Source organism: Balaenoptera musculus, chromosome 6 (genome assembly GCF_009873245.2).
Source record: "Balaenoptera musculus isolate JJ_BM4_2016_0621 chromosome 6, mBalMus1.pri.v3, whole genome shotgun sequence".
Lineage (NCBI taxonomy): Eukaryota > Metazoa > Chordata > Mammalia > Artiodactyla > Balaenopteridae > Balaenoptera > Balaenoptera musculus.
This window is the reverse complement of record NC_045790.1, coordinates 5,653,122-5,677,452: the sequence shown is the minus strand read 5'-3', so window position 1 is coordinate 5,677,452 and position 24,331 is coordinate 5,653,122. Positions and strand designations below refer to the sequence as shown.

Sequence of the window (24,331 nt, the reverse complement as noted above, 5' to 3'; positions counted from 1 at the left end):
CATACATAAAGCATTCTTCTTAATGTTAATTGTTTGAAAGTCTTAATAAGCTAGCTTCAGTCTTTGGCAAATGACAGAAATTACCCTGGACCCAACGACAAACTTTTATCCAATAAGTTGGACCAAAAATCAAGTTATAACCACCTCCTACAGCTATTAAATGAGCTCGTGGCTCAGTACTTGTACCAGCACTAATATAATATTTCAGAGGAAACAGGCGTTGGGGCTGACGCTCCATCACCCCTTTAGAAGACTTGTCATCTGAACTGCAGGACATTCTGAATATCGCTAGTTCTGTCACTCTTTCCTCAATTTCTTCCCCCAGGAAATGGCATCTTTACGTCTTTATTAGCTCTCGGTAAAAGGCCATTTGATCACAAATGCTTTCAAACAACTGCAATATTCGGTCGTCCTTTGTCAATAAGTCATTTTGAAGCAAAATCATAAAGAGGTCACCATCACTCCATGAGAGCTGAGGGACTTAAAACCACAAACACATTCAAAAGGAAAACTGGGTACTTTTTATTACCATTAACTTAGATGACTTAGAGGGGAATCCACCCCATACGTTATAAAGAGATTCCAGGGCCGTTATGTCTTCAAATACACACTAAAACTTCAGATTAAATCTCAAGAGTAAACCTTCCCTCATCACAGGGGCAGGCGCAGATAAGGAAATCTCTTCCTACGATTCTTAGTGTTGAAAGGACGCCTTCTCCCTCTACTTCCAGACGCTAACTTTCCAAAAGAAAAGTTAATAAAGGCGACCCCTCGGATGCAATGCAGACGCTGTTTGCACAAGGCGCTGGAAGCGGCACAGCTCCCCAGCCCCCGAGGCCCCGGCTCCCGCGTCCCAGGGGAAGAAAGGGCGCGGCCGTAACGACGGGCAGGTCGGGCCGGGGGCACGGCCGGGTCAGCGGGGCCACAGCCCGGGGTCCGGTCACCCACGTCCCGGGGCGCCGACAGAGCCCCACCGACCGGGAGAGTCGGGCGGCGGACAGCGCGTCCGGAGGAGCCCTTGGCGCGGGCGGCGACCGCACAAGTTAGTTTGGCGGCCCTGCGGCCCGGCCGCAACCGGGGGGGGGGGGGGGGGAGAGGGGAGGGGAGAGGAGAGGTGGGGCGGGCTCCGGCCCGACGGGGCGGCCGGTGGAGGGGGCTCCGGGGCGGGGGTCCGCAGGCGGGCGAGGGCGGCCGCCGGGAAGGAGAGGGGGGAGCGGGAAAGGGAGGGGGAGGGAGGCCGGTCCTGGGCGAGGCCTCGGCCGCGCATCGCCTGTCTCGGCGCCGAAGCCGATGGGGCGGCGCTCTCCGCGGAGCCGGGGGCGGGGCCGCGCGTTCCCACCCGGGCTGGCAGCCGGGGGCGCCCGAGACCGGGCGGAGGGGGGCGCCCCGGACGCGCGGGGGCGGCCGGACCCAGGGGCCTGGTCCGCACCGGCGGTGGCGGCGGCCGCGGCCCCTCGCCTCCGTCAGGCATGCGCGCGCCACAGGCCGCAGCCCGGACCAGCCCCGCGTCCCCGGCCGCCGCCGCGGCGGTCCTGGCCCGGCCCTTCTCTCCTCCAGCCCGCGTTCCAGGTGCGGAGGGCGGCCGCCGAGCCCCCGCCGCAGCGCGGGGCGGGAAGGGGCCGGGGCGGACGCGGCGTTCGGGGCCCCCACCCGCCCGCCGCGCCACCTGCGGAGCCCGCGCCCGACCCGCCGCCCCCGCCCCCGCCAGGCGCGCGAACAAAACAAGTTGCAGGTCGCCGCCGCCGGAGGGGGCGGGCGGGTCACTCACCCTCATCCTGCTCAGCGGGCTCGGCTCGTCCGGCCGCGGGGATAGGGAGGACCAGAGGACCACCAGCACCAGGAAGCTGCCCACCACCAGCAAACTGCGTAAGAGGAGCCCGATCTTCAGCCTCATCTTCCTCCGGCGGCGAGAGGCGCACAGCCGGGCGCAGCCGCCGCCACCGCTCTCCCCTCCCTCCTTCCCCCTCCGCGCTCGCCTCCTCCTCCCGCCCCCGCCGCCCGGCGGCCGCCCTCCCCGCCTCCGATCCGGAACTCCCCTCGCCTGGCGGGCCGCCCCACCCCCGCTCTCCCCTCCCTCCCCGGGCCGCTCCCGCCCCCACGCCCTCGCCGGGCGGCCCCCGGCCGGTCCGTAGCCCTTTCCCCGCCGCTGTCCTCGACCCTTCCAGGTCCTGCTACCATGCGACTAACTTACACTCTCCCCAGGTCTGTCCTCAGCCTCGGCCCCACCGCTCAGCCCTTAAAGCTGCCCGGGTCCCCAACTTTTATTGTCCTTTGGGGCCGTAACTCAGGCCTTAACGCCGGCCCCCCAGCCCCCCGGCCCCCCCGGCCCCCCCGGCCCCCACAGCGGGGCGGGCGGAAAGGAAACCAGGAAGTCGCGGCGGCCGTTGCCGCAGCTCCACGTGGCTGATTTATAGCTGGGAGGATTTTTCCTTATTGATTGTGCTCGCTTCTTCACACGGCTCCTTAAGGAGCCGGATTTGTAACCGAAAGGCCCAGGTGTGATGTGCAAATATCACCGGACCCCAGGAGCTCTACTTGGAAAGCGGGTAGTACGTCGCTGTCTCTTGAGCTAATTAGAAGAAAGCCAACCTAGTGAGAATAAGCAATACCAACCTTGTTCAAGGGCTAAGTTTCTATTCCTAGGACCGAGGATTTCGGGGTTTGTAAAACAACACTCAAAAAAAAAAAAAATACTCCACCCTCGTCGCCTCCTTCAGACCCAATTTTTGCCGCTTGATGGAGGTTCCTTGATTTCTGTTTTTCAAAAGCCTTTCTGCCTGAGACCTACATTACACAGGAAAGGGTATTGAGAAATGTTTAGCCAGATGCCCCAGCCGGAGGAAATAATTTTTGTGCCCATGTCTCCCAACAAAGATGTCAGTCGCTTCTATTGCCAGGTGCACGTGATTACGTTATCAGTGTGACCTCGTATCTGCCTAATTCAAGTTGAACAGAATGTTTAATATCTTCTCCTAAGTTTTAGGATGGTAAAAGTTGATCCTTCTTCCTTAATATTGTCTCTTATCTGCAGGTACTTTAAAACAAGTGAAACCCGGTTATTTAAATTTCTAGAATGAAATAGAGAATTTGCATCATCAGGATAGATAAAGAATTGTACCAGACCAACTCCATGTGCTTCATGGTTTGAGTTACACTACCTAGTATATTGGGGATTTCTGTAGATGCCATCATTTCAGAATTCCCACAAAATGTTGGCAGTGAACAATAGGGGGAAGTGTAGGATGGCTGACGATATTCAGCCATTCAGGTCTGTTCTTGGCTGGATAATTGTGCAGAGTAATGCATGTTAGCCGAATACATACAGCACCTGGAGGGCTGTCATGGGTTGAATACAAGTCACTGTCTGACTCAGCATTTTTATCAACTACTTAAATCAAAACCAGTTGCTTTTCACATAGGACGAGGGAGACTGCCGAAGACCTTTTTTTTTTTTGATGAAAAAGACCTGGACTTTAATTTAATTGATAAAGTATGAACCGGCTGGGTAATGTAGAAAGCTACTGCCCCACTCCTGGGTCAATTCAGGTCCATGTGGGGACCCAGGCATCACCTGTACCCAGGTGATTCTGACCCAGCTCATCTGTGCACCACCTTCAGAGAAACAGTGAAAGGAAAGGGTGCTTGGGGAAACGTTTATTTAGCTAACTCTGGAAAGCAGGAACAAGTTCATTTGTGGACCCAACTTGGGCTGTTCACAGTGGGGAGGACTCCTTTACAAAGCGGACGTCCCTAGACAGAGACTGGGCTTGGAGGAGGTGACCTTCAAGGGATCTTACTCCGATTACTTGAGGGAATAATTCCATTTGAAATCAGCAGCTGAAGTCCACCAGGAGTAATGAAACCTTCTGTTTGTGGTCTCATTTGCACAGAGGAGACAGTTTTTGATTATTAAGAAAATAGGAAGCTTTATTTTTACTTTTATGAGCATAGTCGGGCAGGTGTGCAAATTGAAAGTGGTCCTTATCACTCCCTAAGGCAATCAGAAGGATTCTTGGGCAGAAATGGTATTGAGAGATGACCCTGCCACCCCCTTTAAGTTTTGCACAGAGAACTTAAAATACGTGTGAAAGGACACAGAATTAGAAATTGACCAGTGGGTATATGGTTGTAAAAGCCCAGGCTCCTCTGAGTCCTAACAATGTTTAAAAGAAACTCAAAAGTATAAAATACAAACCTGTTGCAGCATTTGCAAGGAGGCAGCCTCAGCAGAGTTGACCCAACTCTTTAGAAAATGAAGAGCTACACGCATCCAAAGCTTAGTTCATGGTCAGTCACTTAACCTCTCTGAACGTTGGGCTCTTATCTGCCCGACAGTGATTGCAATACTCACCTCACAATATCATCAAAAGGAATAATGGAGGTCAAGTACATATGCAAATATAAAGTACAGATAGAGTGATGGGGCAAGTCTCAGTGTGTCTGGGTGTAATTCGTTTTTTCTTAATGAATACTACAGTTACCATATGACAGGGGTTGTTGTAGGGGAATACTTCTGGTTTGTCTAACCCGGGGTTCGCTGGGAAAGAGGGTTGAGACCAGAACTTAATTGGAGGGACACGGGATGGCCAAGAGAGCCTTGTCCTCTGTCAGGTTATGGGGTCTCATGTGGCAGATGGTGACGTGGTGTCTTCAGCTGGGGGCTCCAAAGTAATGGGGGAAAGATAATTCTTTTGAAGGCCTGGTGTGTGCAGGATGCTTAGCACGTGTTACTGCATTTACTGCACGTGAGTGGGGCTGGCGTCACTATTGTTCTCAAGCTGGGATTCAAAGCAGACTAGATTTCTAGAGAAATCGGATTTTTAGAGATTAGATTTCTAGTCTCAGAATTCGTGTCGCTGCGTCCATACTCCTTGCCAAGCTGGGCTAGCCTTCTGGGCCCGGAATATAAATGTGTTCTTAGGATGCAAAAGGTCAGGGCCTCAAGATTTGTTGGTTTAAATTCTTCCCCTGCCTGCTCTGTCCGAGGGGAACCCACCACGAGGAGCTGCGCCCTTGCCGGGGCTGCTGTTTAGAGGTGAGATGCCCGCTCTGGGGGTCTAACCACTCCTCCCTTCCTTCTTTATCCTGCAGCCAAGCTGAACATCTGAGTTTCTAAGTGTGTCTTGAACTCCCTTTGCTTCCGGGTGGGGGGATTCTTTTTGCCTGAAGTGACACAAAAGCTTTCCCATGCTTCCTCCCGAATCCCTCCCATCCCCCAGGGCCCTCCCCACCAACACACTGGGACCGGTACCCTGCTGGGTGCTCTACGTCTCCCTCCCTGATAATTACATAAGGTATGTGAGGACAGAGCCTTGTCCGTCCAGTTCATCCTTGTATCCCGTTTGTAGAAAGGATTCAATAAATATTTTTTGGTGAAATAATGAATAATTGGATTGAGAATATAAACAGAAGATGAAACTTAGAAGAGAGGCCAGGACTTTATCAACTGCTGGTCCTCCTTACCTGGAGCTTCTCCTTCCAAGGATAAAACTTTGGGGGTTTTGTTGAATTAGAAAGGTGATTATTTTAGGTATCGTGGTTATCACCATCAGCTGGTAGACCGTTATTTCCCCTCACTTTGAATCCTACTAGGGTTACTCAGGACTAAGAAGGAAGTGATACTTTTAATTTAAATTCAGATTATTGTGTCTACTGAGATTTCCAAAAAAGGAAGAAAGAAAGGAAGGAAGGAATTAAATTGTATTGAAATGGGAACACATAGCCATGGGCAAGTACTGTCAGCAACCAAAGTTCAGTTTTAACTATATGTGATTGTTAAGAGCTCAGGTTAAATTAGCCTCAGTGACCTATAAATTATTGGTTAAATATCCTAGTGCCTATTCTGTAAACCATTTGATCACCTCTTTTCAAAGAAGGACATCCGTGATAGTATTTTTAAGTTAAGAATGTATTATAGGGAATTCCCTGTTGGTCCAGTGGTTAGGACTTGGTGCTTTCACTGCCTGGGGCCCAGGTTCGATCCCTGGTCAGGGAACTAAGATTCCGAAAGCCACATGGCCAAAAAAAAAAAAAAAAAAGTATTATATCGTTTAGAAAATAATTGCTATTTAAATTTTGTTAAAGTATAGTTTAAGTTTGTTAAGAATATATTAATTTTGGACAGTGTTTATTAGTTATCTCTTACTGCATAACAAATTACCCCCAAATGTAACATTTTAAAGCAACAGACTTTGACTGTTTCATGCAGTTCTGAGGGTCGGGAATCCAGGAGTGGCTCAGCTGGGTGGCTGTGGCCCAGGGTCTCTCCTGAGGTTGTTGCCAGGCTGTCAGGTGGGCCTGGAGGAACCTGCTTCCAAGTTCACTCCCCAGGCCAGCAGGCAGGCCTCACGGGTTACTGGGGGGCACTTCAGTTCCTTGTCTCAGAGCCGCTCAGGACAAGGCAGCTGGCTTCCTGCAGGGAACAAGATCTGGGAGAGGGAGGGAGGGAAAGAGAGAGAGAGAGACAGGGGTCCAGAAGCTGTGGTCTGGTGCCGTGTGGAAGGGGTCCACACAAGGCTGTGAATCCTAGGAGGTCAGGGTCTTTGGAGGCTTAAGAACAACACTGGAAATCAGAATACTCGTTATTCCATTTATTATTTGTAGTATTTCGGTTACCATTATGATATGCTGAAGTCTTTCAAAAAGAATCCAGATCTTAAATAATTGCTCATTTCTGACTATCTTGCAAAGAAATACTCTGTATACTGTCTTCAACTCTGAAATGAAGGTGTTGGGCCAAAGAATCTTGAACACCCCTTCCAATTCTGAAATTCTGATTGTCCTGTGATGTTAATAGATGGTTGAGACTTTTAAATTTACACTCTTGTGTAGAATACAACCAAGTCAAATTCTGCCTCTATACTTTTTTTTTCTGGCATGGATTACTATTTCTGTAATAAGCTTAAAGAGATGGATAATTCCTGAGTTGTGCTCATCTGGAATAAAGACTGTTGTCACTAGGGCTTCCATTTGATGAGGTTAATGGTCTCCTACACTGTTGTGATGGCAGAAATGCTTATTTTAAAACCCTTTTAACAACTTCTGAGTCTGCGCTCTAGAGCCTGCGAGCCACAACTACTGAGCCCGTGCACCACAACTACTGAAGCCCGTGCACCACAACTACTGAAGCCCTCGCACCACAACTACTGAAGCCCTCGTGCCACAACTACTGAAGCCTGCATGCCTAGAGCCCGTGCTCTGCAACAAGAGAAGCCACCGCAGTGAGAAGCCCGTGTACCACAATGAAGAGTAGCCCCCACGTGCCACAACTAGAGAAAGCCCGCGCGCCACAACTAGAGAAAGCCTGCGGGCAGCAACGAAGACCCAACGCAGCCAAAAATAAATAAATAAATTTATTTTTTTAAAAAAAAGCTCTTTTAGGTTGAACGCCGTGGAACACTACCTCTCCAGGAGACTGTACTGTTTTCAGACTCCCATATTTCAGAATGCTCTTCTGACTTGACCATTTATTTAAGCGACGACTGAAACACATTGTCTCCTAACACTCTTGTTTGGAACCCCTTCAGCAACTTCCCATTGCTCTCAGAATTAAGCCCAAACCTCTCAATTTATTCCAAAGACCTTTGCGAGCCAGCCTCTGCTACTTCCACAGGCTCAGCGGGGCCACGAGTCCTCTTTTCCAACCTAAACTGCAGCTACGTTGACCTTCTCTCTGTTTCTGGAATGGACCAACTTCTCTATCCCTTCTAGGCCTTCACACAGGTTATTCCCTTACCCAGAACACTGTCTTAGTTTCAACACCAATTACCTCCCACCAAACTGCCAAGCATCCTTCAGAATCAGTTTATACATCAGTTCCTCCAGATTCCTCCGTTCTCTTCAGACCCCAGCCCTGCCCTATGCTGTCCGAGCCCCCTGTTCACATTGGTCATGGCATGTAGGGCTCAGCTTTGTTATTGCTTACTCAGTGGTCTGTCACCCCCATCAGGCCATGTCCTTATTTGATGTCATCTTCCCAGACGTTCACAGTGCCTAGCACACAGGACCTGCTGTGTTGGGGGAGAAGGAGTGAAAGCATAGTTGACATGTGCTGTGTTTCACATGCTCCCTCTATGGTTTAAGCAAGTTTAGAAGCATTGTGTGATAGACGATATACTGCATATATGTACAGGAAGAGAAAATGTTCTTGTTCTTTGCTCAGTTGTTAGAAGATAACTGAAGAAAAGATGAACTTTCCGGTGTGGAATCTAGAAAAATGATACAGATGAACTTATTTGCAAAGCAGAAATAGACACACAGACGTAGAGAACAGACAATACCGGGCGGGGGGAGGGGCATGAATTGGGAGATTGGGACTGACATATACACACTACTATGTATAAAATACATAACTAATGAGAACCTACTGTATAGCACAGGGAACTCTACTCAGTGCTCTGTGGTGACCTAAATGGGAAGGAAATCCAAAAAAGAGGGGATAGATGTATACATACGGCTGATTCACTTTGTTGTACAGCAGAAACTAACACAACATTGTAAAGCAACTACACTCCGATAAAAATTAATTTTAAAAATGCAAATTAAAAAAATGGTGAACTTTCCAGGCCTTAGCAAGATGCAGTATGGCAGAGTTGGAAAATAAAAGATTTGGAATTACCAGGTATCTACTTCCTGTTCAGCCTCTGATTCTCAGATCATTTAGGGTAAACTCTCTGCATAAGCTCTCTGCCGTCTATACCTCAGTTTCTTTGTTTGTATGCAATTCTGTTATTTCTCTTTTGAGATGTCTGAGAAGGTTTCTAGGTACAGTGCATTACTAAAAATACCCCAATCTTTTTTATAGCTAATAAAAATTATATCAGGTACTTCTGTCGCTAAAAAATAAAAATCTTAGAAACCGAAGCAAGTCACCGTCCCCACGTCACCTCAGCTATGAAATTCTTTATCTCAGTTTGCCCTAATCTTTATGAGTTTCAGTGTCTTTGTATGACTTGATAATGTGTATAGAGGTTGAGGTACTTTTCTTCCCCATGCTTTAATCATTTTGAATCAATAGATCTTAAAAGGCGATAATATCTAAATGTTTTGCAAAAGTATTTTAGAAGTAGGTGGCTTTGCCCTCATTTAGGGGCTGGGGAAGGAGGGTGCACCGTTCTATATTTTTATCTGACCAAAATGAGTGCTGTAATTCCTCGATAATAAACTGAAACTACCTATCTGCCCACTGATGTGGAAGTTTATATGCACAAACTGTCATAGGACTTACAGTAATACCTTGACAAATTTCAGTTTTGAAGACTGTTTTCCTGTCATTTAACCACACTCTGCTGAGAACTTGAGTCTTTCTCCAGTGAATTTCATACTCTAATTTCATGAAATTTTAATACTTGAAGGGAAATTAGAAATGAGAGTCTAGCCAACTCTCATTTTTATGTATGATAGGTGGGTTCTTGGTGCCTCTTACTGGCAGAGCTTCTTTCTGTTCCACCTCTGTTGCATCAAAGTTATGCTCCGAGAGATTATCAGTACAGTTGTCCTTCATTATCTGAGGGGGATTGGTTCCAGGACCCCTCGGACCAAAATCCGGGTATGCTCAAGTCCCTTGTGTAAAATGATATATATTCACATATAACCTATGCACATCTTTCTTTATACTTTAAATCATCTCTAGGTTGCTTATAATACCCAATACAATGTAAATACTATGTAAATAGTTGTTAAGTACAATGTAAATGCTGTTTAAATAGTTCCCATTAGTGTGACAAATTCAAGTTTTGCTTTTTGAAACTTCCTGGAATTTTCTTTTTTCCAAATATTTTCAGGACGTAGAACCCACTGTCAGCAGACTGCCAACCGTATTAGCAAAACAGAGGCTGGTTTCTCTTGAAGGTATCAGGTTCCCATATTAAAGAATGTGAGATTCTAAGTGATGCATTTTGCCGAATCTCTCTGGCCGGACCACAATAGGTGTAGCTGGATGAGCAAGGTCTCTGCAGGGAGGTCTGAAGAGGTGTGCAGCAGGAGAAAGGGGCCAAGGAGGAGGGAACGTTCTCCTGCTCGTCCAAGGCAACCTGCAGCCCAAAAGGCACATGATGGGAACGACAAAGAAGCGCTGTGCACCATCTTCTGAATGGTTTTGACTAGTTATAATAAGATTGGGTTATTTTTAGTAATTGACTATGCCTAGAAGCCTTTTCTGACACTTCAAAGGAGATAAGCAAAGTTGCATACGAATGAAACTGAGGTGTATGCTGGGTATATGCAGGGAGATTATCCTAAATGATCCAGGAATTAGAGGCTGGCCTGGGAGTAGATATCTGGTCATTCTAAGCCTTATGTTTTCCAACGATGTCATTCTTCACCTTGCTGATGCCCAGAAATTTCATCTTTTTAGACTGAACAATGAACAGTACATTTTCTCTTTATTTGAACGTGTGGCTCTATGTTAATCACTACTTGGAGGGCCACACCTGGGAGATGTGGGCCCAGAGTGCTGATCTTCACAGGAGCTCAAAATACTGTCATTTAAAAACTTTGGTTTGTGACTTTTCACTTGTGAGGATATATGATACACATGGGTGTTATTGTGGTACCTGTATGCAAATCGAGACTTAGTGAAGTGTGGTATTCTTAGAGCTATCGGTCAAGGCAGTGCGAAATAGATCTTTTTGCATAAAACAATACTGTCGTTTAGATAAATGTACCTTTTGGTATATTGCAAAGAGTTTTGAAATTTGAATTTTAATTCCTTTTTTTTTTTTGGAGAATGGTCTTTGAGGTCTTGGTCTTATGGGATGGCTTCTATTTCTCTACGTAAAAATTTTTTTTTTTTAATTTATTTTTTATTTTTTTAAATTTATTTTTGGCTGCATTGGGTCTTCGTTGCTGCACAGGGGCCTTCTCTAGTTGTGGCGAGCGGGGGCTACTCTTTGTTGCGGTGCACAGGCTTCTCATTGCAGTGGCTTCTCTTGTTGCGAAGTATGGGCTCTAGGCACACAGGCTTCAGTAGTTGTGGCACGCGGGCTCAGTAGTTGTGGCGCATGGGCTTAGTTGCCCCGCGGCATGTGGGATCTTCCCGGACCAGGGCTTCGAACCCGTGTCCCCTGCACTGGCAGGCGGATTCTTAACCACTGCACCACCAGGGAAGTCCCTGTAAAAAGATTTTTAACAATCCCTTTTTATGATCTTTTATTGTATATTTATAGATATTTCTATTTATTCAACAGTGTTTGGAGCATGTATCATGTGCTAGCCATTGTTTTAAATGATGGGAAACAGCAGTAAACTAGAGGAGCAGAAATCCTTGTGGTCATGGAGTCAGACAATAAACAAGGTATGTAAATGATTATGTATCGTTATCGATGCTGGTATATCACTTATGTGCCAAGAATTATCCTAAGAGCTTACAAGAATAACTCATTTACTTAGGTGGTGTAGTAGAAGATAAATACTGTGGAAAGAAATCAAGGACGGAAGTGGGATTTGGAATGCGGATAGGAGTGAGGGAAGGTTTCAGTTTTAAAGAGTCTGAGACGGTCGCATTGAGGGGATAATATCTGGACAAGACCTGAAGGGCTGAGGGAACAGGGCGAATGGCTACCTGAGCGGAGGTGGCTTCAGGCTGAAAGGGCAGCAGATACAAAGGCCCTGAGGCAAGAACATTCCTGCTTGTTTTAGGAAAAGCAAGGACGAGAGGAGAGCTTTGGCTGAGGAAGTGTGGGTGGGGTGGCCTGATCTAACTCACATCCAAGTAGGACCACAGCCTCTGGCTTCTGGGTTTGGTAAGGAAAGGAACAACAATAAAAGCAAGGACCAGTTAGAAGGCTATTTTCATCATCCAGACAGGGGCTCATGGTAGCCTGGACGAGGATTCTGACCGTGGAGGTGGTTAGAATAGGTCAGAATATGGGTATATTTTGATTATGCTTCAACTATTATGGTTCCAAATCATTGAAGTTGTTGTGCTGCTTCCAGGCTCTTTGTAAGTAGTTAAATTAATAACCTGTAAAACAAACTCTTTAAAGGCTCTGGCAGCACACGTTATTTAAAGAAAGTGTGTAAGTGAATATTCGGCAATTTGCTTTAGATTTTCATGTGTACACTATATTCTCAAGTGGAACTACCTGTACTTGGAAATAGAATCTCCCAAGTAACAGTGGCAGTTTAGGTGCGGGGCCACCTGAGCTGATGAAAACAACTGGAAGTGCCAGGTGAAATACCTCTGCAATCTTTCTAAATGCGTCCATGGGTAACAAGAAAATAAATACTAAGGTCAAAGACTGAACAGACAAGGTAAGCTGAGTACGGAAGCTGGCTTTTGCCTTAGGGCTTTGGCCAAACCTAGGGTGCCTGAGTATTTTTTACATCCTGAGTTCAAGGATTTAGGAACAGAAAACAAATTCAGGGTCCACCCCAAAGTGGAAAGCCTAATAGGACCTCAAAAACTAGGATCCCAGAAGGGTTCCATCCCCAAGGTGAGAGAGAACTAGAGTAAACCCACTCCCCTCACCCTGAAGAGAAACGTCCCTCTACACATACCCCACACCATCCAACTAGGAAACTAGTCATCATAATGTGGCCCTGACCCTGGTGTGCAGTCAGAATTCACACAACCTGGATGCTTAGAAAAACCTCAAACCAAGAACTTAAAGTGATCCCAGACTAATGGTGTCACAAGGCATCTGAACAGCAAATGTGAATCCTTTTTGAAAGAACTCTCTTCACCTCAGGCTTTGAAAAATATCCTGTTCCTGTGTCCCTAAGAAGATGAGTCACTCACAGTTGAAAATCACTGAACTCCCAAAGCCCTGGGTGGGAAATAATATTCTACAAAATAGGCTGCCTGAAAAACTTAGCAGTTAGAATTACCAGACACAGAATATAATCACATTTAATACACTTCAAGAAGTGAAAAGAGAGCTCTGAAAATATGAGTAAAATTGAGAAAAGACCTAATTTCCAGAAATAAAAAAATACTAAGTTAATGGACGGGTTAAACAGTATAGTAGAACTCTTACTGAAATTTTCTCATCCCTTGGCTTCTGGGCGCTTGGTTGTTTTCCTGTCTCTCGGGCCACTCACTGTCAGTCTCATCACAAATTCTGCTATATAAAAAGACAGCATTGGGCTTCCCTGGTGGCGCAGTGGTTGAGAATCTGCCTGCTAATGCAGGGGACACGGGTTCGAGCCCTGGTCTGGGAAGATCCCACATGCCGCAGAGCAACTAGGCCCGTGAGCCACAACTGCTGAGCCTGCGCGTCTGGAGCCTGTGCTCCGCAACAAGAGAGGCCGCGATAGTGAGAGGCCCGCGCACCGCAATGAAGAGAGGCCCCCGCTTGCCGCAACTAGAGAAAGCCCTCGCACAGAAACGAAGACCCAACACAGCCAAAAATAAATAAATAAATTAATTAATTAATTAAAGTTAATGGGTTATTTAAAAAAAAAAAAAAGACAGCATTGTTTAGAATTCAGTTCTAGTTCTTTTTCTTTTCCTCAGTTTTGAATCTTTGTGTCGACTGACCCATTCACAAGGTTTCAGCTCCGTTAAGTGGAATTCATTTATTTTCCCACCAAATCATCTATTCTTCCTAGGCTCCTGATTTAGCCACTGACACTTAAAAAAGAAATTTCTAAGACATCTTTCACAGTTTCTTCCACTTTTCCTTCCAGATTTCATCATTAACAAGTCAGGACCACCCCATCACTGATGTTTGCTTTTGCATCTGTTCCCACTGCTATGATTCACATTTCTTTGCAGTTTCTTTACCATGTTCCCATCGTTTAATCTCCTATTTCTTAAAACCATTCTACCTACCACTACTATTATTCTTCTAAAATATAAGTTCAACGATATCACCCCTGGAGCAAAAACCTCTAGTGGTCACCTTACATTGTGTCCTGGAAGTATAATGGCCTCAAATGAGATACTGAAGCATACCTATGCTAAGTACATCCTAAAGATTGTAGGTTCCATGGACTTTTTGGTACAGAGTGTTAGAAAACGAGATGGATGGTGGAGAAGGAGAAGATCCTGCAGGACCTTCTTAAATAAGTCCTTGGTAGAACATTCGTCTTCTAGGGCAAAATCATGCGCAGCAACCTGTTCTCCTGCTTAGGTTTGAGAAGTGGCAGTAAGTGAAATAAAGTACGTTCGCACATCCAGTTGACGACCAGATAAAATGACTTCAGCTGAGATTAAGCAAACTGAAAAAGTCAAAATAAGGCCCATAGAAAAGGTGCTGCCAAACCAGGGAACAGGAGTTTGGAAGATTTTAAGACTTTGAGGAAGAACATCAATGAATGAGGGTAGACTGATTGCTATGACAAACAACCCCACAACTTCAGGGGCTTCATACAATGAAAATGTATCACATCACAGCCCCATCCTCTCTGCGGGTTGGGGGGACCGAAGGGACTCCGCCCCTCCCAGCCCATTAGGGATCCAGACTTTTCCCATTCAGTGGATCTCCCATCCCCTGAGGAACTCTAGTCCTCCACTGGATTCTTTGCATCTAGCTGGCAATTTAGGGAAAAAGAGAGCAGGTGCAGGATCCCCTATGATGTGTTTTAAGAGCCAGGCCTGGAGCGGTGAACATTCCTTCTGATCACTTTTATTGGCTAGGACTAAGCCACATGTATTTGTAGGTGAAGAGTTAAATGGTGTATTTGGTCCTTCAAATCATGTTTTAGAAAATATTTAGTAGCATGGGAAAATGGAAACAGTAAGTGGGGGAAAATATGATACAAAAGTAAGTGCATTCCGGTTCTAACTCGTTAATAAAATAAATAATATATTTTCATTTAAAAAAGCCTATAAGGAAATAACCCACTAACATTTTGATCTCTGTTTCAATAGTGGGATTGTTGGGAATCTTCTCAATATTCCTCTTTCTTATCTAAATTATTGATTATGAAAGTGTTACTTTTCAAAATAAACCTTATCAAAAAAATTTAAAGAAAGAAAGTGGTGTGTCTTTAAAAGATTTCTATATTCCTGGAAATTACCCATCAGAGGCCTTGAACATAGTAGACGCTTAATACGTATTCAAAGATTCACCATATTCATTGACTGAACAGAGTAATTAAGTGGAAAAAGCCTAAGAACAAAATGTTAAGGCACTGTTATTTCCCTAATGATGCTATGTAAATGTAGTAACAGGTGAGCCAAATCACCACACTTTCTATGATAATTTGATTTCAGTTTTGTAACACTTAAGTCATATAGTACATGTGGTACCAATACTAGTGAGTTACCTGTGTTAGTGTTTCCTGAACTTTATTCATCTTGGTACTGTTTATGCCATCTTTAGTCATACCTAGAGTAGTACATATATTATTGCTTAATATTTTTCATTAAAATTATGTACTTTTATAAAGTTAAGTTTAGCTTTGTACTAAACAATGATACTAGTAAAATCACAGGATTGTGGTATAAATTTTTCTACACTTATTAAAATTAATGCATAACTATCAAAATTTTAAAAATTCACATTCTACTTAATCATCTCTTTTAACCCCAACTTTACTACACTTTAGAAATAACTGACCTATTATATGTCATATTTATCTATTTAATGTTTTAGGTTCAAGCTTCTATAATGTTTAGGTTCAAGCTTCCATGAACAATACAGGTTTTGGCCACCTGACAGAATATCTAGTTTTATGAATTATTCTCAATTTTGTGATTTATGTTCGTGTATAGGTAAACATAAAGTGAATGTTTAACAGGTACTATATATAAGTTAACTTACTTTTTTAACAATTTTTTTTAAACGATGAATACTCCATCTTCCCCACACCCATCCCAATAATGGAATCCCACTGATACAACACAGAATGTTTCTAAGGCAAAAAAAAATAAGTTAGTTAATATATGGAACATTTTTTAAAGACCAGAGTTCTTTGGTTTGCACATAGCTCACATGAGTAAAATAGAAAGGTAGTTACTGTTTCTCAAGATCATAATCCTGCTCCCAGAGATGATAAATGACAACAACAGCAAAAGCTGGCCATTAATTTCACACTTTGGGTGCAAGTTTCTTTTTTGAATGACAAAGAATACAAACTTTGGGTTTTGTGACTCTTGAACTAAAAATACAGAGGGAATTGTAGAATCTACATCTGGGGAAATCCTTAGGATAGAGACCTTTTTCGGGATGATTTATGTGTTGTCTAAAAATAAGGCTGTGGTTTCTTGGTTGTTCCTGGCTTTGTGGTTATTAAGTTTTTCACTTTTTAAAAACCAAGAGTTAAGAAAGAGGTGGGAACCAGGAAGACAGGGTGAAGTCAGCAAAATAAAACGGAGATCCATAGCCAAGGGGATGACTTAATAGGTCACATTAGGTAGGTTATGGTGAAAAACCTACAAGATTTTCTTTTCCTGCGTTTTAAAAAGAAAACAAAAATCTTCAGCACAAATCCCATCTACAGAGACTGGAGAGTCTCGGAGGACAGGAGCTGACTGATGAACATTCACGCTCATTGTGGGGCACAGACTTTGAGAACAAGCCTTTTCCTGAGTACCGAGGACCATAGACACGTTGGCTGAGCTGTTTGTTACTCTTACCAATTGGATATGGCTGAGTTTCCATTACATATATCGTCCCACCATGTGATTCATCCAGCGGGTGTATTTTTTTTTTAATTTATTTATTTATTTATGGCTGTGTTGGGTCTTCATCTCTGTGCGAGGGCTCCCTCCAGTCGCGGCAAGCGGGGACCACTCCTCATCGCGGTGCGCGGGCCTCTCACTATCGCGGTCTCTCCCGCTGCGGAGCACAGGCTCCAGACGCGCAGGCTCAGCAATTGCGGCTCACGGGCCCAGCTGCTCCGTGGCATGTGGGATCTTCCCAGACCAGGGCTCGAACCCGTGTCCCCTGCATTGGCAGGCAGACTCTCAACCACTGCGCCACCAGGGAAGCCCCCCAGCGGGTGTATTTTAATTATTGAACCAAGACGTGAGTAACTGGAAAGGAGGAAACCTAAGAAGAAACACCAGTTCTTCTGCATCGACCTACAGGTCAGGAACTAGGAAGTACTTTTGTTTTTTCTTTTGACGTCTAAAAAGAAATATTCTTGCATCTCCAAGAGAAAGAGCAAGAAAACAGAGGGATGAAACACTCCTGATCAAGGGCCTGTAGTCGATGTCCCATTTACCCCGTGTGTCACCTGCTTGAGCCCTAACCCCTACTATCCACCACTCCAGTTACCCTGATCTTTCCTGTTCTTGGGGTATGATTTAAACAGCCTGTTCTCCTCTTTTGGGAAGTTGGATACAAATGATAAATAATAAATGGTGAATTTGGCCTCACTTTTGACTGACCTCATTAGGCTTTAAATGGGAATCACAGAGACCCACAAAGGTACATTTCGGTTGTCCTGGCGCCGAGCAATAATAGGTAGAGTTCACAAATAAAATAATAGAAATGATTCTGTCTTGCGTGGACTCTGGGGAAACAGCAGACAGATACCCACTCTGGTCAGTAGCTGGCGGAGTCCGGGCAGTGTGGCCCCAGAGGCAGAGCTGCAGGACAGTCCCCGCTGCGGCTCAAGGACAGCCCTTGCCCTGCCCCGATGATGCACAACGGTCACCTTCAGGGGACCAAAGTACCTCTGCTGAGTTTATCATAGCGCAAGGGTGTCTCAGCTTCATAAACTGTGATGGGGCAAATTAATTAAGCTATTTTACTTGCTTTGTTGGAAGAGGGGGACCAGGGTCAAAGAAACTGGCCTTAGAACACACCGTGCTGCGAATAAGATTTGAACCCATTTCTACAAACTCCCAGTCTAAGGTTTCCTTTACTCGGTGGAAGCTCCTGTATCAAGTTGAAGACATGAATCATTTGTTCAATTTAATTAAGTCGTCGTACACTGAGCGTGGGCGCTGGAGACACGGTGCTGGATGAGCCGGGAAAATCCCCCTGCTTTCACAGAGCTTAGAGGCCCAGAAGGAAGGCGGACAGTAAGTTATGTAAGGTGTGTTATGATGAGACCCACTTCAGATTCAATACACGATGCAGCGGAGGCGCCTCATGCCACCTAATCCGGTGGATCACAGAGGGCCTCCTTGAAGAGCAGACCGATGGAGGAGTAGGTATCGCCCAGCCAAGGAGGTGGCTGAGGGGGATAAAGGAACAGAAAGAAGTCCTACGGCTGGCGTGAGCGGTCCACGGTGCGCGATGGCTAAACCAAGGATTTTAGAAATAATCTTAAGGACGACAGGAAAGGGAGGCAAACAGACCACAGTGGCTGTGGATTGAGAGCAACAGAGAGCCTGGGGTCCACGTGGTTCAGCTTAGAGCCTCTCGCCTCCCGTTACCAGATAATGTTAAGAATGCACATATATTTATTTTCCTAAAAGTAGACTGAAGGAAGAGAAGCCAGCGCTTTTCTTCAGTTCAGGCAATTTCTGTCTGCTGGACAGCTGCTGCATTCAAGGGCATGTAATACCTGTACTAGGCACTTTTCAGACTCACGGAGCAAGTGAATATGTCCTGGTGTCTGCTTACCCATTACATTCAGAGCGGTGCTTATGAGCACCTCACTGACAGCAATCTGGTGGGAAGACAGGACAAAACAAAATGCAACAGCTGGGCCCGTCTGCAAACAGCTATTAGGCAGACTGCTTAACATTTTAACAAATAACCAAGTTGATCTCAGGATTACCTCCGAGAGTAAGAGAATTTGGGGGTTTTATTTTTTAAAAAAGATTAAGAACAAATTTCAATTTTATGCCGCCAAATTACTTTTTGCTTAAAAATATGAGTGCCTACCATATGCCAGGCATTATACCAGGGACTCGAATTGAGGACCTTGCTCCTGGCCTCTGGGGAGCTTACAAATGGGCGGGAGCTACAGATATTGGGACAACGCATCACCGTGGGTTGTGTTCTAGAAAAGGAGCTACAGTCACGGGGATGACTTCGTGAACCTGGGGAAGGTGAACGAAAGCAGTGCTGTTCCTGCATTGTTCTTTTGTGGACACAATTTTTAATAAGATGGTTGAAATCCAACACATTTTTGTTTTCTTTTAAAATTTTCTAAATCAGAAAAGGAGCAGGTAGCAAATTGACTCCAGAAATGAAACTGTTTTCATCACAAGGAGACATTTTCAGTGTGATTTGACAGTTTTCCATCAGCACAGATCACAGAACATCCACCAGTGGACTAGGCCCTGCAAATATTATGACTGTCCAGCTTGCTTTCTTTTTTAAAAAAGACAATCTATTCGCAGTATTAAAAGCATTTGTATAACTTTCTTCTTACACACTATGCACAAATTTTCATATCTCAACATGGAAAGGATTCTGGTTGTATTTGAAACGTTTGAGGGTATATAATAAGCCTCACCGTTCACATATGATTTCATTGATACATTCATGCAACACATGTTGAGTGACTGTGCCAGACTGAGGACACAAAGTCCTGCTCTTACGGAGTTTACAGCCTGGGAAATCCAAATGGAATGATTAATGGTAATAGAAAGTGTTTCTGGACTACCCTGGTGGCGCAGTGGTTAAGAATCCGCCTGCCAATGCAGGGGACACGGGTTCGAGCCCTGGTCCGGGAAGATCCCACATGCCGCGGAGCAACTAAGCCCATGTGCCACAACTACTGAGCCTGTGCTCTAGAGCCCGCAAGCCACAACTACTGAGCCCATGTGCCGCAACTACTGAAGCCCGCGCACCTAGAGCCCGTGCTCCGCAACAAGAGAAGCCACTGCAATGAGAAGCCCGCACACCACAACGAAGAGTAGCCCCCGCTCGCCGCAACTAGAGCAAGCCCGCGCACAGCAACAAAAACCAAAGCAGCCACAAATAAAAACAAATAAATAAATTAAAAAAAAAAAAAGGAAGTGTTTCTTTTGCTTGGCCGTTCTTCTCACTACTACCTTTAATTAAAAATTTAACGTTCTATTTTATAACTATTTTCAAATATCCCTTTTTACTATTAGAATTGTGTGAAAACACTTTTTCTGGGTACCTGTCATTCAGTGTTATGCCATTATGGCTGACATCATGAACTTATCAAGAGTTTCACTGCCATGATTCACTCTAGTTGATGCCTTATGTTCAAAAGGAAAGAAAGGAAAGGAAAGGAAAGGAAAGGAGGGAGGGAGAGGGGGAAGGAGGGAGGGAGGAAGGCTGGAAGGAAGGAAGGAGACGCTAATGAGCATAGCTACCCATGAAGCTCTTAACGTATAATGTATGATAAGAAAAGAAAAAAATTGAAACAAAAAATTGGAGGAGCAGCAATCTGGGAGCACAGAAAAGAGAAAAAGTAAACTAGAACTAGGATTGTGCAACAAATTAGAATTATTTTTAACCAAAGTTGAGAAAACAGGAGGTTAATAATCCATCAATGCAATCTAAGGAAAATCCTCAATTGCTTAAGCTAAGGATTGAGAAAATCTTAAATCAGATGTGTTAGCAAGAGGAAATAATTTATTACAATTCCTTAATTCAACATTAAATAAAATTTCAATCACCAGTTCCTCTTGTGAAGTCTACCAGGCGACTTGAACTGTGTCTCTTGCCTAGAAATAGGTCAGTTAAATAAATGATTGCAAAGGAGTATATGATGTCTGATTTCATGAGTCATTTAATGCTTAATAACAAAAGCAAATCAGTCAAGGGGGAAAATATCAATAGTTCAAATCTGTTGCATCTGAGGTTTTAAATTTTATTTTGCTTCTTTAATTTTGAAATCTCAGCATTAGAAATCAGAATTTTTCATTACCTTTCTCTTTTCTTCAGTCTCAAGTGACCGTTTATTGAATTCATTGTATTCTATATGGAAATTTTAAAGTGCAGATTGTTTTACTTCAAAGGTTTTTAAAAATGTTGATTGCACGGAGAGAAGGTGCTGGGAATAAGAATTCACACCTGCATACAAGCAGGCATTTAAAACAACTGTCCATCATTTAAAATCTGCATTCTCATACTTTAGCATCAGTGAGTTAAAAGAGGAACTTTACCACTTAGAATTTCCATCAACCTGCATTTACTGATCCCCTGCAGTATGAGCCCTGTGGTTTCAGAGCAGCACAACCTCACCCAACCACTCACAGCAGCTCCAGACTAGTCCCCTGCCTTCATTTAGACCTACCGTCTACCACCCAGCTCAAACCAAGGGGGGAAGAGGGGGTGGGAGGAATTGGGAGATTGGGATTGACATATATACACTACTATGTATAAAATAGATAACTAATGAGAACCTACTGTATAGCACAGGGAACTCTACTCAGTGCTCTGTGGTGACCTAAATGGGAAGGAAATCCAAAAAAGAGGGGACAGATGTATACGTTTAGCTGATTCACTTTACTGTACAGCAGAAACTAACACAACATTGTAAAGCAACTGTACCCAATAAGAATTTTTAAAACTCATTGGGTAGTAAAGTTCCTTCTTATTTCTACAAATTCGAAGAATAGCTGTTTCAAAGCATAAAGTACAAGAAAATGAAAGATTGAAGGACTGAATGCTAGAGTTTTGCAGGCGGGGTTTCAGCAGAGCACACATCCTCATCCCCCAGGGGGGCAGTGGGGATGCTAGGCAGGGACCACTGTGTGTTCGCCAAACTCCGCCCGGTTCTTCCGGAAGCACGGCTTCAGTGCATTTCCCAGACCCTCGCACGGGGGTCACGTGACTGCGTTCTGGCCAATGGAAATTACGTACACCACTTGCAGGCCCGGCCCCTGATCATCAGCGTACACAGTCCTCTGCCCGTCGTCAGATGCACAGAGTTCAGGGGAAGACAAGGTCAGTGGGCTGGAAGAGTCCCCCTCTTCTTCCTACTGCACTCGTTCCGGACTGGGGCCAAGCAAGAACTTAGCCTCCACTGCATTACACCCCTGAGGCTTGGGGTTGTCATAGGAGTTATTACACGACGAATGACACAGGTGTAAAGGGCGATGGTGGCCAGGAGAATGAGAAAGCAAGTATCCTTGATTTACAGTTGGCCGCTCATGCCACGTTACTCTGTGTGGACATGCAAATTGCAAAATCAGGACCACAGACAGGGGACTTCCCTGGTGGTCCTGTGGTTAAGACTCCACGCTCCCACGGCTGGGGGGTCCAGGTTGGATCCCTGGTCAGGGAACTAGATCCCGCGTGCCGCAACTAAGACCCGGCACAGCCAAATATATAAACATTAAAAAAAAATAAAACCCACACAACATAAACAAAAAGTTACTAAGCCAATATATTAAGGTTCAGCTACAGTTGAATACCTTGGCGATCATCCGTTTTTTTCTTCCAAGGTCTACATGTCTGTGTCACCTTTCCCCAGCTGCTGCCTTCCCCTTGGGAACCAATTGTTCACGTGTCCCCTCCACATTTCCTCTATGATTATGTAGCTTCATTATCCTGCATTCCTTTCCCAAGTTGTTAAAAGTATTTTCTGTTTTTCATAAATTGTTGATAGCCACTTCTTTGACATTAATGAATCTGCAAGGGGAGGAAGATAAGCTCAATTATTTTAGCATAAAAATAAAAGCCAGTTTTTAAAAAATTGTAATTTTGTTCTTGTTTAATATTTTCTTTTGTGTTTTTTTTTCCCTACCAGATATTGCAATATGTTCTAATGGTCTGGTAATCAAAACCAGAATAATGATGATGCCACAATAGACCAATGGATTGAAATAGAAGACCCCAAAGCATGTAAGAAGCATAATTGAATACCCAGAAGTATATATAAATGCCACTCTTTTCCTCGGAGATTTTTTTTTTTTTTTGGCCATACCATGTGCCTTGCAGCATCTTTCCCGACTAGGGATTGAACCTGGGCCACTGCAGTGAACGCCCGGAATCCTAACTGCTAGCCCAGGGAAGTCCCTATAAATGCCACTCTTGTGTGTACTATGTTTTTACATATATGGGGATATTTCTGAGCCTTCTATTTGAATGGACATCTCCTGCTCCCTATATTTGTGTTTCTTCCCTTTTTTTTCTATATTCTTTTTTAAAATAACACAGTGTAACAGCAAAGCCACCAGAATGGCTTCCAATCTTTCCCGCCTCCTACTTCACTCCCCACCATGTAATCCCCTCTTACTTTGTAGCAGGGTTGGTCTGTGTGGCCCTAGAACAGCAGGAGTGATGGCACGTCCTCGGGTTTTAGCTCACACTCCTCTTTTGGCTCCCTCGTTCTGGGGAAGTAGGTCGTCTCGGGAGAGGACACTCAGGCAGCTCTGGAGGGGCCCCTGTGACAAGGAACTGAGACCCACAGCCAGCAAGAACCCAGGCCTGCCAACGAACAGGTAAGTGAGCTTGGAAGGGGATCTTCCCACAGCTGAACCTTCCATGACGGCAGTTCAAGTGGCAGCTGAGCCAGAACCCAAGGGTGCCATCCAGAGTTCTAAATCTCAGGAACCGTGCGAGACAACGAATGTTTGTTGCTTTGTGCTACTCTGCCAAGTTTTGGGGTAATTTGTTACACATTAGATAATTCAACCACATAGCATATAAAATAAAATCAATAAAACTAATATGGGTCAATGATTAGTAAATCACACAATCTGACAAGTTTTGACATTTCTGTTTCATCTTAATTGTCTTCCTCAAAATTAATTCCTTTGAGTAAAACATGTGATTACCAGTGTAACTAAAGGATTATTTTCCATTTTATTGAACTCATTAAACAGTATTGCAGTGTATTTGCTTCTATTTAAAAACATGATATGACTCTGGGAAAAAAGCTACTTCAAATTAGTCTAAAAACTATTATTTCTTTCTATCAATGTGTAAAAACATGATGATTGCTTAGTAGAAGTTCATAAGAGGTGGACTGACTTAAACATATATTTAAGCATAACATTGTAAACAAACAGGTTCTTTTGAAGTCCTTGAAGATAGTTTTCTTTCTTGTGAACATCCTTCTTTATACGCCTAAGATTGTTTGCAATCTCTGTCATTATTCTTGGTAGAGTTAAACTTCAACAGAGTAACTGAATGCTAACAATTCTGAATTAGTGAAGCTCCAAATAAGGAAGATTTATTATGTGTGAGTGTGCTGGAAAGGCTAAAACCCCAAGTTCTGAGTCAAGGCGATCGTTCTGAGCAGCCTGTGTCTCTGCCAGGGTTACAGCACCAGTGTTCTCCATGCTTCACTGAGGTTGGAATCCAGATATTGGTACTGAATTGTCTCCATCTGGCCACAGTGGTCATTTTACTTTCCCACTCATTTTCCCTCAACTAGAATGACTAGGGATAATTGATTTTTCCATGTAGAAAAAGAATGAAAGTGAATCTCTGTTTCACAACATTAAAAAAAAAAAACCCACAAAAACCCAAGTAAATCAAGGGCTTATGTGTGAAAGGCAGAACTTTAAGCATTTTAGAAGCAGATGGAGAGATTATCCTTATGACCTTGG

The 24,331-nt window shown here is 44.4% G+C and overlaps 1 protein-coding gene and 1 long non-coding RNA gene across 7 annotated transcripts in view; one reads left to right on the top strand and one right to left on the bottom strand.

Moving 5' to 3' along the window:
- GALNT7 (polypeptide N-acetylgalactosaminyltransferase 7) overlaps positions 1-1,987 on the bottom strand; it is a 121,161-nt gene extending 119,174 nt beyond the window's left edge. For 3 of the 5 annotated variants that reach the window (XM_036854708.1, XM_036854707.1, XM_036854713.1), the window contains exon 1: positions 1,769-1,985. In XM_036854708.1, coding sequence (XP_036710603.1) covers positions 1,769-1,894 — 126 coding nt within the window. In that variant the 5' untranslated portion in view covers positions 1,895-1,985. Of the gene's footprint in view, positions 1-1,768 lie in introns of all 5 variants that reach the window. The other 2 variants (XM_036854709.1, XM_036854714.1) reach the window with 1 other exon arrangement.
- Positions 1,758-23,467, top strand: LOC118896638. 2 transcript variants are annotated; one of them, XR_005020226.1, is made up of 4 exons: positions 1,758-1,866; positions 11,187-11,293; positions 22,525-22,619; positions 23,120-23,467. It is a non-coding gene; the product is annotated as an uncharacterized LOC118896638 (long non-coding RNA). The 2 variants fall into 2 exon arrangements; XR_005020225.1 differs by having other exon boundaries at positions 23,117-23,467.
- Positions 23,468-24,331: the final 864 nt, after the last annotated feature.